The sequence below is a fragment of the Barbus barbus genome (genome assembly GCF_936440315.1).
Source record: "Barbus barbus genome assembly, chromosome: 47".
In the NCBI taxonomy this organism is placed as follows: Eukaryota; Metazoa; Chordata; class Actinopteri; order Cypriniformes; family Cyprinidae; genus Barbus; species Barbus barbus.
The window spans coordinates 4,848,580-4,864,916 of record NC_136725.1 but is presented as its reverse complement, the minus strand read 5'-3'; the positions used below and the strand labels follow the sequence as shown (position 1 = coordinate 4,864,916).

Below are 16,337 nucleotides of genomic sequence, written 5' to 3'. Positions count from 1 at the left end.
GGTAATTATTATCCAGAAGAATTGTGTCTCCAAACTCCTCGCACAGCCCACTTTTGTACAGGAAGACTTTATAATCGTTTTAACACACTTTTTAAATTTACATTTTATTTACATTGACAGACAGTTAAAATCATGATTAAGGGCTTAAAAATGACATTTTAAAACAACAGGCTTAAAGGTGAAGAGCAGAAGGTGTTATATTAATAGATGCAGAACAGATGGGAGTTGGTCCATTGACACAGACAGTGCAAAATGTCACAGGGTTTCAGCTCTCTGGACTGCTGTAAGGACACACCACACAGACCTGTGCGATGTCATCATATTCATATGTCCTCTTCAGGAAGGTGTCTGTTAGCCTCAGTCCTGATATGCTCTAAAAAATAAAAATCAGAAAAAATACAGCACAAATCATTTATGTTTTTAAAGAGGTCATATGCTACACTTAAATCAGCTTATTTCCTCCCAGCAGTCCAATTATGATTGGTTACTGTGCTTAAAAATTATTTAATTTCACAAGATTATTTCAGTTATCACGTGCCAGCTTCTCTTTGGTCCCTTTTTTAAATACTGTACCTTTAGGAGAAGCCTAAATCTTTAAATGACAGATGCTATGACTGGCTAACCTCTTGGCATGTTATAGCAGGTGTTGTCAGTCATTTCACATGCAAAGCTGCTAAATATTACATAGAACTTAATCATTTGAATATATATTTAATATAGAATTAAAATGGAATTCAGTTAAATTTTTATAAATTACTTACAGGAAGTCATATAACTGGTTTAAGTGTCATTTGAAAAATATACTGGATTTCTCAATATGATTACTCAAACGTTATTAACATATAACTTTTTTCTGAAACGTGACATTATATTAATAATCAATGTTTGAAATGTCAAATGTTTACAAAGAGCCATCGTGGAAGAGCAAAATTCATCCCCCAATTTCTTGTCAATATTTTTTTTTTTTTTAACTATTCTGAAACCAATGGCATTTTGCGTTTCTTTAGGAAAAATTGAGCTTTTAGGAAAGCATTTTTGATGACAGTATTGTCATTTTAGAGAAATATGTTGATTCATTTGGATAAATAGGCATAAATTGTAGTGGTCGACCGATATTGGTTTTTTGACGGCCGATGCCGATATCTTGGAAAGTAAGGAGGCTGATGGCCGATATAATTTTGTTTATTTTAATTCATATTTACAAAATTTGAAATGGATGTGTAAAATAAACATACTTATACTTTAGATGACAAAGTATTTTTCACAAATAAATACTTAATATAATTAAAATGAAAGTAAACACTAACCACAAGGGCACTCAGTATTGTGGGAAGTTTGTATGCATTGGGAATCATATTTTTTCAAATAAAGCTAAGGTAACACTCATTTTACATACAGCACACTGTGGAAATGACATGAATATGGCAGTGGGCAAATGCATAAAGCGCAGCATCTGAAATCACGAGTTTAAAGTTTGTCGATCACGTGTCTCCAGTGAAGCTAACTCTCCTACTGTCAGCATTTATTTCACACGGACCGACCGTCACGCACAGAACACGCGATTGTGGAGGATACTAATGCACACTTCACAAGATCTCAACTAGATTCGACTAAGTTTCCGCCGTCAAAATAAAAGTCCCACCTCAAACGCATCGGCCAAACTGAAGAACTTATCAGCCGATGCCGATATTTGAAAAATGCCAAATATCGTCCATAGCGATATATTGGTCGACCACTAATAAATAGTTACAATTTATACATTTAAAATTAAAAATGTAGTTACATCTGTCGCGTAACATTTTTGGAATTATAATTTAGTAAAATCCTATTATCATTCCGATTCAGATTTTATTTGAACATCTTTTACATTTAACAACTTTTATATTTTGCTTCTGCTATATATGCATGAAAAAAGCTGAGATTGTTTGGCGTACCTGTAAACCCTGGACGGAGGACAGTAGTTTGAGAGGAATGGAGAGGGAAGCGCTGGGGCTGAGTTTCCCCAGCTGTCTGCCTGACACCCCACACCAGTGAATGGAGCGAGTGTTACACATCTCCAGCTCCAGATCCATGGTCCTCTCACTGACAGCAAACAAACCAGCGGTTAACACTCACAGATTACAGAACGAACACACACACAGACAGACAGACAGACAGACTCGCAGGGGTGCTCTTACCTGCAGTTTGTGATTTTACAGGTGATGTCGAAGGGCTCCTCTAGACTGACCGTGTCTGGGATCAGCTCAAGAGAAAGCCTGACGTCACCGTAACCAGGAGCCTAGAACAGAAGATCTGAATCATATCAGTGTTGGGGGTAACACATTACAAGTATCATAAGTTATGTAATCAGATTACTTTTTCAAGTAACTAGTAATTCATTACTTTTAAATTTACAATAAATATCCTATATATAATAAAATGTATATATAATAAAATGCTGGATTTTTGCAGCAAGTTTTTGTTTATTTATTTATTTTGAAATCAATGCTAAGTCCAGCGCACCATTCTCTGGAGTTGGCTGGTCTGTAGACGTCCTCTCTCCCCAAGGTTGGTTTTCCACACAATGTCTAGTTTGCCGATCACCGTCACCCCCTTGATGACCCCGGCCTTCTCCGCAAACTCTGGCTTGGGCTTCAAACAGTACAAATACTGCCTCGTGTCCAGCGGCTGCAGATACGACATCTTCCCAAACGTTGATTCTCTGTAGAGGCAGAAGAAAATGTTGCACATAAGTTTAATGTCAACCAGTGTGTGGCCGAACCATTTAAGGTGCCGGCACTCTTACTGTTGTTCAGCAAATTTTTGCAGATGAAATCAAGTCATTTCAAATAAGAACATTTCAGCATCATTCCTCCAGTCTTCAGTGTCACATGATCCTTCAGAAATCAGTATAATATACTGATTTGCTGCTCAAGACACATTTCTGATTATTATCAATGTTGAAAACAGTTGGGCTGCTTCATATTTTTGTGATAAAAGTGAAACATTTTCATCAAAAAATCCTGAAAAAATGTCTAAGAACAGCATTTATTTGAAACATTTGTAACGTGTATTCTTTATCAATTTTATGCATCCTTACTGAAAAAACAAAAAATACCAAGCTCAACTTTTGAACGTACATCACAAATACATGGACAAATCGTGGTCAATGGTACACGTAAATATTACCTCTCATTGATATCAGACACATTGTTGAGCTCAGTGACGTTGTACATCATAGAAGGTTCCAGAGAGACTTTCTCCATGAACATTGGGGATGTAGTGATGTTCTGGATCTGTGCCTCTAGAAACACTTCATCCGTCTGTAGGGTCAAAGGTCAAAAGCATCCAATCATTTATTCAGCCCTGGTAAGATTTCATGCAGCACTGTACTGTTTGTACATTTATATTTTATACACAATATCCTGGAGAGATCCTTTATTTGAAGGGCTCCACGTAAAGACTTAATGCAAATGATTAATTACATTTACCATTAAAGATCAACTAAAAGTGTGTTCGTGATATGATTTCAGATCTGAGTGTTGCTCATAATTTGAATCATTATGTAAAAGTCTTTGAATGCCGCCCATCAAATCAAGCTCTTCAGACAAGTTCAAGTGAAATTTGTTGAATTTTTGCAGAGAGCCGTAAAGCAGCTGTATTCCCAGTTGATCTCCGGCTGGTAGATTAGTATTATTTTGGTGAGTGGAGGTTAGTTCGTGCCTGTGGATCAACAGCACCTTTTGACAGAAGTATTGTTATTGTTACAACATGAAGCAAAGATCCCATGCCAAGCCTGATTAATTCAATAATAAAAAAAAACTATTTGGAAGATGCATTTGCAATTAAAATATAACATGACACAACATGTCTTTGAACTCTTCACACATTGATACTAATGAAATATAAGCGTGTACAGGTGTTACGTGAAATGTTTTAAATCTGTCAAAGAAGATTTTTCTATCTTTGCAAATCAATAAAATCAATTTGAATCTAGCAAATCAAACAAGCATCAATTTCTCCCAGTCCAAGAAAACCAAAGAGTGAAGATCTGTTTTTTCCAGAGTCAGACATGTAAACTGATTTAGTTTAGCGCTGGTCAGATGAGTGAGCGGTGAAGCAGAAGCACTGAGAGGAAACAAGCCAAGGAAAACAGAAGAAAAATATCTCTCTCATCTCACTTTCAGACTCTTCAGATGGTCAGCACTATTCGGCCAATACAAAAATTATAACTTTTTTCCACTAAATTGGAGAAATTTTCAAATCTTGGTTTGAACTTTGAGAAAAAAATTGTGTAAAAATAAATGTTAGTTACTGTAGCTTTTTGCTATGTCTGTGTCCATTCCTCCTTTTTAAACAACTTAATTTTGGCCGTGTCACACCTTGGCCTCTCGGGCTACTGGTTAATATTAATATTAATGAAACATTAATAGCCAAATACCTATTTAGGCCTGTTTTAGGCTGCTGTTTTAGCTAGTGTAACTTCTCTAAAATCTTGCCAACTGATAACAGTAATTTTATCCAATAAAGTTTATGGCAATAATGGCAAATTTAACTAAACTAATGGGCTGATAATTAATGAATCTATTTAATTTTTCTCATGTTGTCCTCTTGCTTGTTTCAAAAGACTTTAAAGAGAAGGAAAGAAACAGGTTATGCTGAAAAATAAAATAAAAAGATGCAATGAGAAGGGAAAACAATTACCACTGAACTGAGGTCACTCTAATGGAGGAATAAAACACAAAAATAAACATTAGAGAAGTGAAGGTTACATGCACCAGAAAATGACAATGTCAGTTTTCTTCTTGAGGCAGCGTAAATGTGAACAAAACAACTAATTATGAATGAAACGCACACACTACTTACAAAAGAGATATCAAATGAAAATGTATAAAATGGGTTCTTGAAAAGCATAGCCTCACTATAAATTATTTCATAAGCAGCGAGGCAGTGCAGAAAAGGTTAAACAGTAAGACCGTGAAAAATATTATAAACAATAAGTGTGTAATTTTCTTATGCATATTTCTCTAAACGTTATAAAAACACATATAAACTTACCTCGGCATTGTAGAATTTGGTTTTTACATCTAGAGGCTTGAGAACCTGGTTCAAAATAGAGTTAAAACTGAAGTTTGAGCTGCAGTTTGATTCCACCTCCACAGAATCCATGTCAAATACAATTTATCACACAACTCAAGACTGCTTTCAATGGCTTTAGCACTCTGCTGATCTTCTGATGTACCGAGCAGCACAAGATCTCATACTGGAGTTCAAAATCAAGCTTTAGTGTAAATTAAAAGTCTCGGCTCTGTGCGAAATGGTTTACGAGTGATGCGTGAAGCCGGCGTCCAATCACAGCACAGCATGACTGAGCGGAGGAGGAAATGAGCTCACCTGAAATTTGAAGAACTTTCTAAAGTAAAGCTTCTCTCCCGTCTGAGTGGTGTAACTGACGGCACAGACCAAGCTGGAATCAGATGATAAACAAATATGGTGAGGACAACAGCATTTTGTACAAACATCTAAAAAATGTTTTTGGTAGCAACAGAATTATCGCAGCACGTAACGGCATTTGAAATGCATTTGGTTTCAGTAATGTCACACATTTCTGATCTTAAAGAAGTTATGGGTATGGAAGCCCGTTTCCGCCACTGAATAAAATGTTTTTAAAAAAGGTTATTGTGACTTTTTATCTCACAATTCTGACTTGACTCGCAATTGCAAGATAAAAATTCTGATAAAATTGCTCAATTATATAATCTCTCTCAATTCTGACTTTATCTCTCAGAACTGCATGATTTAAACTTTCATTTCTGAGAAAAAGTCAGAATTGCGAATTTGCATCATACAGTTCTGAGAAAAAAAAAAAGTCAGAATTTGGAGATAAAAAGTTGCATTTACCTTTTAATTTTTTTTAATTAGTGGCAGAAACAAGTCAAGTCACCTTTATTTATAGCGCTTTTAACAATACAGATTGAGTCAAAGCACTTAACAGTATCAAACTGGAGGATAGAGTGTCAGTAATGTATAAAGTTAAAGGCATTTCATTATTGAATTCAGAGATGTCATTGTCTAGCTCAGTTTAGTTTAAATAGTATCTGTGAAATCAAATTGACGATAATCGCTAGAAATTAAGTATCCCCAACTGAGCAAGCCAGAGGAACCAATCTTCCCTCTGTGACAGAATGGAGAAGAAAAAAAAACCTTGGGAGAAACCAGGCTCAGTCGGGAGGCCAGTTCTCCTCTGACTTAATAAACAGGCTTCCATAGTATATAATTATAGATATAATTTATTATTTATAATTGAATTTTCCCATGTAGAAAAGTGGTTAGATCTGAGTGTGCATTATTTAGTGTGTTGATAGTGCAAGTATTATTTATCATAGTATTTAATACAATTTTGAAGTCTTTTATTTTATAGTTTCAACAGCTTTCTATTTAATTTTAATTTACATTTTAGCAATTTTATTAAGTGCTTTTGTAATTTTTATTAGTTTTTTTTTATATTTGTGTTTGGCTTTAAGCTGGGGACACACTACACAACTAGCAGAAACATTGTAAGACTGACCTGAACGCACTTAAAGACCGTTACCATCGACCGGAGCAGATTCCAGTCTTTGACAGTCAGAGAAGAGCACAAACCTACTGACTGAGTCAGTCTGCTACACAGCACACTTAACGACTGCAGGTCACAATTGGACAAATTCCGCCGAACCAAAAAAAGCACTCACAAAAACCGCAGCGTCTAGCCACTTTCCTTGTTTGACTTTTCTAAGTTTGTGCTTAATATAACAGAAAACATTAGCTTTCCAGCTATGTTGGTTTTCCAAATAAATGCCATAGCAATGTGTCTTGAATATGTTTTGCATTATAAGTCCGATGACTCTTTCTTTTTGGAATTATTGCTTGAGTAGACGCATTTGTCTTTTCAGTTCCCTTAATTATAACATCTCTAGTGCTATTTTTAAATGTTTAGTCAAGCAACAATATGTTAATTATTTAATCTATGTCTAAAATCAGGGATTAAAAATGAATTGGTTCTGAGTAAAAACAGTAGGCTACTTTTCCCGAGGTTAGAATGAAATAAAACATTAGGCTACTTAGGCTAATACATTCATGGCAATGTAATTTCCTCATCCATTTGACACAAAACCATTATATATAATAATTTAATTTCTTCATATGGATTTTTTTAATGAAACTGTTTTGAAGAATAGAAGAAATAGGCCATTCGTTGTTCCTATATTGGTTATGAAGAAAATTCGTTAACCTAGCATATTTGTTATTAAGTTGATTTAAAAATCTTCATAAAATTTAAGTAAATTTAAGTTCAAAGTTAAGAAAAAAAACTTTTATTGGACTGCAGATCGAAATAAAAGAATTCTTGATATTCTTTAAAATGAGAGAAATCACTGACAATTTAGGCTACTTTCATCGACTGCAAAAAAAAGAAAAAAGAAACAATTTAATTTGCAGTGTTAACTAATGAATTAAAAGAAAGACCAGAAATAAATCACAACAAGAACAATCAAATGTTTTTCTTGTAATCAAGAAAAAAAAATTACAAAAGGACTGCTGAATGATGTTTGACAGTGAACAAATCTCCACTGCATAACCACATACAATCACGGGTGTCAGTCCCAAATATTAAACATGTTTAAAAAAATCTTTGTGAAAACAACTGGTTCTTGAACGACTGGTTCTTCAATTCTAAGATTATAATCTTTAGACACCACACACTGTGTGATTTTTCTGCCGACTGCAAACAGCGACTGAGCCCAACTGGAACAGACCCGGTCCGACTGGGCACGATCAGCAGCCAGTAATAAATTCCATTCATAATCGTGTGGTGTGTTCTCGGCTTTAATTCGATTTTTTATTACAGATTTAGTTAATTAGTACTTTAATCTTATTTGCTTCAGTTAGTTTTCAGTCAGGTTTTTTAACATTTATTTTATTTCAGCTCTACATAAATTACTAAAAATTATTTAAATACTTTTAGTTAACAATAGCAACACTAGATTCACAAACTATCATTATTTGATTAGAAACATTTATTATATTAATACGAACCAATTTATTTCAGTTTTATTTAAATTACTAAAAATGTTAAGTTTTAGTTAACACGGGATTTAAAAACGGTCATAATCTTTATTATATTAAAGGAACACTCCACTATTTTTGAAAATAGGCTCATTTTCCAACTCCCCAAGAGTTAAACAGTTGAGTTTTACCGTTTTTGAATCCATTCAGCCGATCTCCGGGTCTGGCGGTAGCACTTTCAGATTAGACCTTTAGCATTTGGTCATTAAAAACGATCAAGGAGTTTCAATAATTTTTCTATTTAAAACTTGACTCTTCTGTAGTTACATTGTGTACTAAGACTGACGGAAAATTAAAAGTTGTGATTTTCTAGGCTGATATGGCTAGGAACTATACTCTCATTCCGGCGTAATAATCAAGGGAATGGGAGTATAGTTCCTAGCCAGTTGAGTTGTAAAATGAGCCTATTTCCAAAAAAAGAGTGTTCCTTTAATGCAAATATGCATTACATTACTAAGAACTAAAGGCTTTGAATGTTTAGACCAGGGGCACCCAAACTCGGTCCTGGAGGGCCGGTGTCCTGCAGAGTTTAGCTCCAACTTGCCTCAAACACACCTGCTGGGAAGTGTCTAGTATGCCTAGTAAGACCTTGATTAGCTGCTTCAGGTGTGCTTAATTAGGGTTTGAGCTACACTCTGCAGGACACCGGCCCTCCAGGACCGAGTTTGGGTACCCCTGGTTTAGACCATGAAAAGTGACATACATGTGTGTCCCAATCTCCTTGACCTCATGATGGATAACATCATCAATGCAGCACTCGGGCTTGAGCTCTGAAACGGCGGAGTTTGAAGCAGATAAATTTAACCTCTGGGAGCTCGTCTGCAGGTCCGCCTGTGAGAGGAGAGAATCATGGGATAGCAGTGAGACAAAACAGCTGCCACAACTACAGAAGATACTCTATTACTTCACACGAGCCGTTACCTTTACGAGAATATCTTTGACCACTTGATTGCTGTCGTTGTGCACGCTGATGTAACTGGAGAAGGTCTCGCCAAGGAAAATATTTCTGTACAGGAAATGGTGAGAATGCATATTTCGAATCGCTGGAGCACTGAGAGATTCTAATGGGCATGTGGCACTTTCCGTGAATAGGACCTGAGCTGCTTAACCTGCAGAAAATGCTGGTCATTAACTTCAGGTCATCAGCTGAAATACTATACGAGCTGATTTATTTCTATTCTTTTATGTAATGTTTGTGATGTTTGTAAACTGTTGTCTATATACTTCATTTCTGTCATTTTGCCAATTTTGGTAACACTTTGCAATAAGGTTCTATTTGTTGACATTAGCAATGACTACCAATAAAAAATACTTCTAAAGTATTATCAAAAATTGTTAATATTATTTCATGTACTTAAAGTTGAACTGAATTAATAAATAGTTTTATTTTTTTAAATAAGTAATTTTAACAAAGATGAATAAATACTATAACAAATGCATTGCATTTGCAAATTTCTAGCATTATTTATTTACTTTATTTTGCTAGAAAATTGCTAAATTTCTGATTTGGGATGGGGAACACAGACATTTCATGCGTTTAAACCAAATTATAATGAAAGCTAACTTAGATTATGGTTAATCAAACAAATCTAATAGTTCTAATTACAAATAATAGAATTTTAGTGGCAAAAAATATTTTGCCATTTTCCCCCAAAGTGTACCATGTTTGTGGAAAGTGCCATGAACCAAATCCAAAAATAATTCAGAAACTTTTCAGTTATCAATATGCATATAATTAGATTTTATTAAACAAACATTACCCAAAATTCTGTGGCAGCGTGAGCATTTCCCCAAGGATTAGTGTTTCCGCCCCCTTTACGGTCGACGGATCGTCTTTCATGAGTCGTAAAAACAAATCACCTGTAGACATGTGATATGCTGTAAAACCTCTTGAGTGACAGTCGGTGCTAAGATTTAGAGCACTCTAAACATCTAAATCAATAGATCATTTTATCTGTGGCTTATTCATGCATACGCAGCCATTTTTGACATGTATGTCACAGGCCGTGAATTGCCAACATGTATAAATCTCCAGATGTATAACATCTCCTGTATGACAAACATAACATCAGCATGTATAAATCATCAAATTATGAGCAATTGCCAAACAAACTCTTTACAAGCCATGTTTCTGCTGACTAATATATATATATATATATATATATATATATATATATATATACACATACAAAAAAAAGCATAACACAAGGTCACTTCATGTTTCCAACATTACAATCTCATTCATGCTGATTTATAGGGGAACATATTTCAGCTCATTTTATATATAGAAGTGCTACTCAGAACTGTCATAGTGACATGCGGCTCTGGAGCAGGGCTGCTAGAGATTGCCTTTCAGGAGTCCGTCCTTTGTACGTTGCGAACTCAGTTTGCTGGATTTGATTGTTGCCGATTTCACTTGATCTTGGATTGGTCGGTTCTTCAAAGATCATCCTGGAGTTGCTGTCATAGCAACAGGCCCATAAGCTTGCTCAGGAGCAGGCTTATTTCATGTAAACAGGATTAGATCACGAAACAAATCTGCTTCAAAGATCAAATTAAATGAATTGCTAATTACAACACTGAAATAAAAATGTAAAGCCTGTACAAATACTAAAAATCGTGAATATAAATAATTGGGAATCATGTACAATTTTTTAAATAAAATAAAAACAGTGCACATTTCATTTATCTATTACAACATTTATGTAGTTTTGGTCGCTTGGATGTTTTTTTTTTTTTTTATAAAAGTCCAGAAATTTGTCAGGTGTCTTTTTTTAATTATATGATGTCATTACATTGCTGATTGTGGTTTCGAGTATCGATAAATCTGGCCTTTTTTTGGGGAACTTGAAGCAATCTTAGACAACTTAATCTAGATATTTTAATCAAATCGGCAAATTCGTTTGAAGAACCAAATTAGCCAGAGATCAGTTATCACGATTAGAAGATCTGGCATCTTTCAAATCATCTCAGATGTATTAAACGAGGTACGAAGAACGGGCCCCAGAGTCATTGTTACCTGCAAAAGGAAAGCAAACTTTGCAAACTGCTGATCTATCATATGGCCATCCTGGGGAAGGCATTATACCAGGGATCTCACAGAGCTGCCGCTAATAGCTTTCAGAGAAGCTCAATACTGGACTCAGCAATGGCTGATGTGTTGCATTACAACTACAAATTCTGCAACATAATACTTCAGACCAGAGATGCCCAAACCTAGGCCGCAGGCCAAAGCTGGCCTATCATTAAGTATATTTTTGTTGTAACACTTTGATTTATTTTTGCTTTGAAATGTAGAGAATATATACACTATAAGCAATATCACACCCATGAGATATGACTCTATATCGGCACAGCTGAGATTTGCCATTTATACAACAGTTTAATGGCACAAGTATGTAAATACATAAAAAAGAACAACGAATCATCTTTAAAAGCCCTCTTTTGTGCAGAACTACTTCCTCCCGCCACGGATTCAAATGTAAAGTTGACAGTTTAACAGCTGAGCCCAAGCCTCTGTAACTAATTCCAAAACATCACTTTAGTAACGAAAGGAACATTAAGTTGTTTCATTAAAAGCTTATTGTATTAAAAGCGGTGTATTATGTATAGTAGAGTATTATGAGAGAGAGATTGACTGAGCGAGTGCGATTACCTGCATCTGATCCAGCATTCATTCTTCAATCTCATATTCACAATAAAACATTAGTCTGAATGTCTGATATGCTCATACTATCCTTTCATCGGTAAAAGGGTTAGTTCACCCAAAAATGAAAATTAGCCTATGCTTTACTCACCCTCGAGGCATCCTAGGTGTATATGCCTTTCTTCTTTCAGACGAATCCAATCGGAGTTATATTAAAAGTTGTCCTGGCTCTTCCAAGCTTTTAATGGCAGTAGGCAGGTGTTTTTCTTCAACAGTCCAAAAGTAGTGAAATAAAGCGCATCCATCCATATTAAAACATGCCTCAAACGGCTCCGGGGGGGGGGGGGGGGGGGGGGGGGGGGGGGGGGGTTGAATAAAGGCCTACTGTAGTGAAGATGCGTTTTTGTAAAAAAAAAAAAAAAAAAAATCCATATTTAATACGATATAAATATTTTTTTGTAAGTTCTGCTAACTGTCGTACGGGTGTTCACAAGAGTTCTGCCTTTCCGGCAGATAACGTAGGATGTATGCACAGCGTATGCATGTGTGAGTCTTGTGAAAACCAACGTTTGTTTACAGGAGCAAAGGAAGCAAAGTTTCCTTGCTTTACCAAAAGAAAACCAGTCTCCTCTTGGCTTATATCGAAATCCTCCTACATTTTTCTTGACAAATCATTTTGTGCGTCTAATTCGTGACCGAGGTTTTGTTTTGTTCTCTCTCCTCTGCGCTTCCGCGTTCATCGCTAATCACCGCCGCATGCGCGACGCATACATCATCCGCCGGAACGGCTTCCACGTACGACAGTTAGCAGAAGTGAAAGAAAGGTGTTTATGTTAAATATGGATATTTTTCTTACAAAATGCATCGATTCGCAACAGGAGGCCTTTATTCACCCCCCGGAGCCGTGGGATACATGTTTTAATATGGATGGATGCGCTTTATTTCACTACTTTTGGACTGTTGAAGAGAAACACCCACCTACTGCCATTACAAAGCTTGGAAGATCAAGGAAAATGTTTTATATAACTGGATTCGTCTGAAAGAAGAAAGTCATATACACCTAGGATGCCTTGAGGGTGAGTAAAACATGAACTCATTTTCATTTTTGGGTGAACAATACCAATTCCTGATGACATCGCTGCTCTGTGCATTTGTTGGCTGCCTACAAAAAATAAATTCCTTGTTCAAAACGGCTCTTTATTATTTTTAAATTTAAAAGTCTTTACTACTGACTCGTAAAACAGTCTCATCGCCATCTAATGGTGGAGCAATGTAACTAAAATCATCAACACACTGTTTACTAATACTAAATACTACTATTATTTATATACAATATTTATTGAATAATAATATTTAATAAACAACAACAACAGCCATCATAAAAGTTGCTAGGCAATTCAGTCAAAAGTACAAAGTCAGTGCTCTGAAATACAGCATTGAAGTTACATAAACATAGTGAGATTTTGTCAAAACTATTTGCCCTGAAACAAATAACAGATTAATGAGACCAAAGACGGCCCGTTAGATTTACCCAAAACGAATTCTCTCTCATGTTTAACCTATAGAGACACCAGAACCAGTGGTAAATGAGGTGAGGCGCTCTCTCTGCAGTTTCATGAGCGCTGAACGGCCGCTGGCGCCCTGGAGCGCACATCTCCAAAAATATTGAAGCAAATTTTCAAATAGACGTTATCTTTATTAACAAACCGCATATTTGAGGTCCAAACAAGTACATTCTCGCCTAAAATGCTCTTGAAACTACCTTCCATGACACAAAAACAGCATTTTTACCAATGATTCTGTATTTTATTTCACAAAATACGCGTTTTCTTCAAATGTTTCTTGATTAGTAATAAAATCAAAGTTAACGTAAGCCTCACTGGATTGTACCTGGAAGATCTCTGTCCTCACACGTCACTGGCATGTTTGTAAAAAGTGTAGGTTTGGTCAGCCGCATCACTGGAGAGAGAGAGAAACATAAGAGACTGTTAATATGAAATTGTTACAATGCTTAGATTTATTTAAGGTTTATAAGAGTATCAGTAACAACTCATTGTGTAGTTTTAAATGCTCAGTTGATTCAAGGACCAGCAAAGCAATAAACTGATATTATCAGTATAATGTAAATATGTAGTTCAATGTCTTCCTGCATCTATATCTCTCTGAGTCCTCAGCTATAAAGAACCAAATTATGAATATCTAATAATATTTCACTGTAGCAGGATTGTACAAGATTGTTTGCACTCTGTAGTTATTTTTGATGACAATTAAGTCAAGAAACTGTATGTAGCTAAATGTCATACAGTATTGAAAATCTCCCAGACATTATACTCTATAATCAATCCGATTAAAATCAGCATGAAATTAAATTTGGTACTACAACAACACTATCATGATGTGCATCGACAATTGTGTATATAATTGAGGTTAATCCCCTGGTGGTCTTCAGTCATTTAGTTTATGTTTGTACTTTTTTCTTCTTCATTGGAATAGTAAGAAACCTGCTGACTTTTGTGGCACCTGCTATTATATGAACACGCACGCACACACACACACACACACACACACACGCACACGCACGCACGCGCACGCACACAAAGAAAACAAATGGTGGATGTTGACACGATTAGACTGGGTTAAGGCTAGGAGGGATACGTATGGCGCTACTGGGAATGCGCACATCAATACAGCATCATTTGTGCCACACTGTACAACAATTACTATGTTTTCATTATTGTAAGGAGTAGGGGTTACTTTTTTTGAATATTTGTGTTTTTATAAAGAAATAAAGGCGTGTAATTTTGATGCGAGCATGCATCATGAAATCCCCTCAAAATAAATAAATATTACTGAAACAAAAAATAGCACATATTTCAATAAAAGAGAGTTACATTCATTAATGTTAGTCTGTTTTAATTGTTGAGGATCACAAATGTGAACCCTTAAATGAGCAGGGGTTGATAAGGGTTAATAATTATCAATAAGAAAGCAAAAATTCTTAAAAGGTTAATTTTCTTTATGCAAAGTATAGCTTATTTTCATGTGCTTATGTTAATTTAGACTAGTTTCTCTAACCCACTAAATATAACCAACATGAGAATGACTTAAGAATAAAATCGACAAGACAGATTTGAGGTTATTTGACATTCAGCATAGAAGGGGTTATAAAGACCCCCAGTACATATGAGAGATTCACCGCTGCTTTTCTATCATCTAATTCAATAACAGACTCAATAAAAGACAGATATTTGTTCGTCTGATAATACAAAACAGCACCTGTCATTTGTTTACTTCAAGACAACTCAACAGAAAACTACTAGACGCAAACAAATTGACCATTTTTTAAGAAACGTACTCTGAAGGACAAAAAAAAAGTAAACATTGCACCGTGGCATAATCTTAACGAGCTTCAGTAACGTTAGATTTGAGATTAGAAATTAGCATTAGCAGCTAGCTGGGATGATCAGTTCACAGCTACAGCGGGGATTTCAGCGAGATTTATGAATGAACCGCAACATTGTTCAGACATTCAGCTGTGCCCTCGGTGCTCTAGTAAAAAGTAAACACCCGCAGTACCTTTTAAAGCGAGCAGATGCTCCTGTTTTGCCTGGTTGACCTCCATCTTGTCTGCTGCACTGGACTGAACTTTGACCTGCATATCAGCTGCTCACGGAGAGTACAGAGGGACAAACCGCGTTTCAGCGACACCAGCAAATAAATACGCTAATACTGCTGCTGAACAAATCTATCAGCAGATATGTATGTTCATAATTTTTATTTTAGTCATACACGTTTATTAAACTCCAGAATGTCACAAGCGCATGTTTTTATGAAAGGTACTGTAGGTGCTAATATATAAGTACGGTTTCACAGACCAGACTTAAGGTAATCCCAGACTAAAATGCATGTTTGATTACATTTTGTTGTTTAAAAAATCTGCTTGTGTTCCCATGCTCTGTTACTATGACATCAGCAGTGTTGGGGAAAGTTACTTTTAAAAGTAATGCATTACAATATTGCGTTACTCCCTATAAAGTAACTAATTACGTTACGTTACTTTTGCGTTACTTTTAAAATATGAGCAGGGCTTGCTTGTCTTTAATATAAGTTGTTTTTATAGCAAATGTAAAAGCCCTTTTACACCAAAAAGTGTAATGAATAAACCTCAGGCTGAAGGAAAAGTAAATTCACGTCTGTAAAGTAGAACGCAGGAGAAGGTTCAACACCCTTTAGCAATAAAAAAAACAATGAAGCACAATTGTTAGTTTATCTAAAGTCATTTTTGCTTATTAGTATGGCTGAACTGGATCATCAAAGGTCAGCAGCAAAGACATTGGTTAATAAAATGGGATTAGATACATTTGTGTTGTTTAACATTTAATTATTGCAGGTTTGCATCATACTCTTGAGTTTGCATTTCACAGGTTTAATTAATTTTGATGAATACTAAATCATTTTTTTGCGAGTGGGATGAATTAATGCACAGTCACAGTAACAGCATGTTCACGCAGTGCACTGTCAGTCAATAAATGGGGAAAAAGTAACTCAGATATTTTCTTGTAAATTAAAAATGCGTTACTTTTCTAGTTACTTGAAAAAAGTAATATTA

General features: G+C 35.5%; 1 protein-coding gene across 3 annotated transcripts; it reads right to left on the bottom strand.

Moving 5' to 3' along the window:
- Positions 1–23: 23 nt before the first annotated feature.
- LOC306865558 (trafficking protein particle complex subunit 13-like) lies at positions 24–15,391 on the bottom strand (the record flags this gene model as incomplete). 3 transcript variants are annotated; one of them, XM_079410243.1, is made up of 13 exons in its annotated part: positions 24–373; positions 1,935–2,082; positions 2,178–2,278; positions 2,503–2,701; positions 3,169–3,302; positions 4,684–4,701; positions 5,038–5,082; positions 5,374–5,446; positions 8,786–8,913; positions 9,004–9,088; positions 9,843–9,942; positions 13,619–13,687; positions 15,305–15,391. In XM_079410243.1, the coding sequence occupies 13 exons, from the start codon at positions 15,384–15,386 to the stop codon at positions 266–268; spliced, it is 1,290 nt and encodes a 429-aa protein (XP_079266369.1). In that variant the 3' UTR covers positions 24–265. The 3 variants fall into 3 exon arrangements, with proteins under 3 accessions (XP_079266369.1, XP_079266370.1, XP_079266371.1); XM_079410245.1 differs by having other exon boundaries at positions 56–373; positions 13,609–13,687; positions 15,305–15,386; XM_079410244.1 differs by lacking the exon at positions 4,684–4,701 and having other exon boundaries at positions 55–373; positions 15,305–15,386.
- Positions 15,392–16,337: the final 946 nt, after the last annotated feature.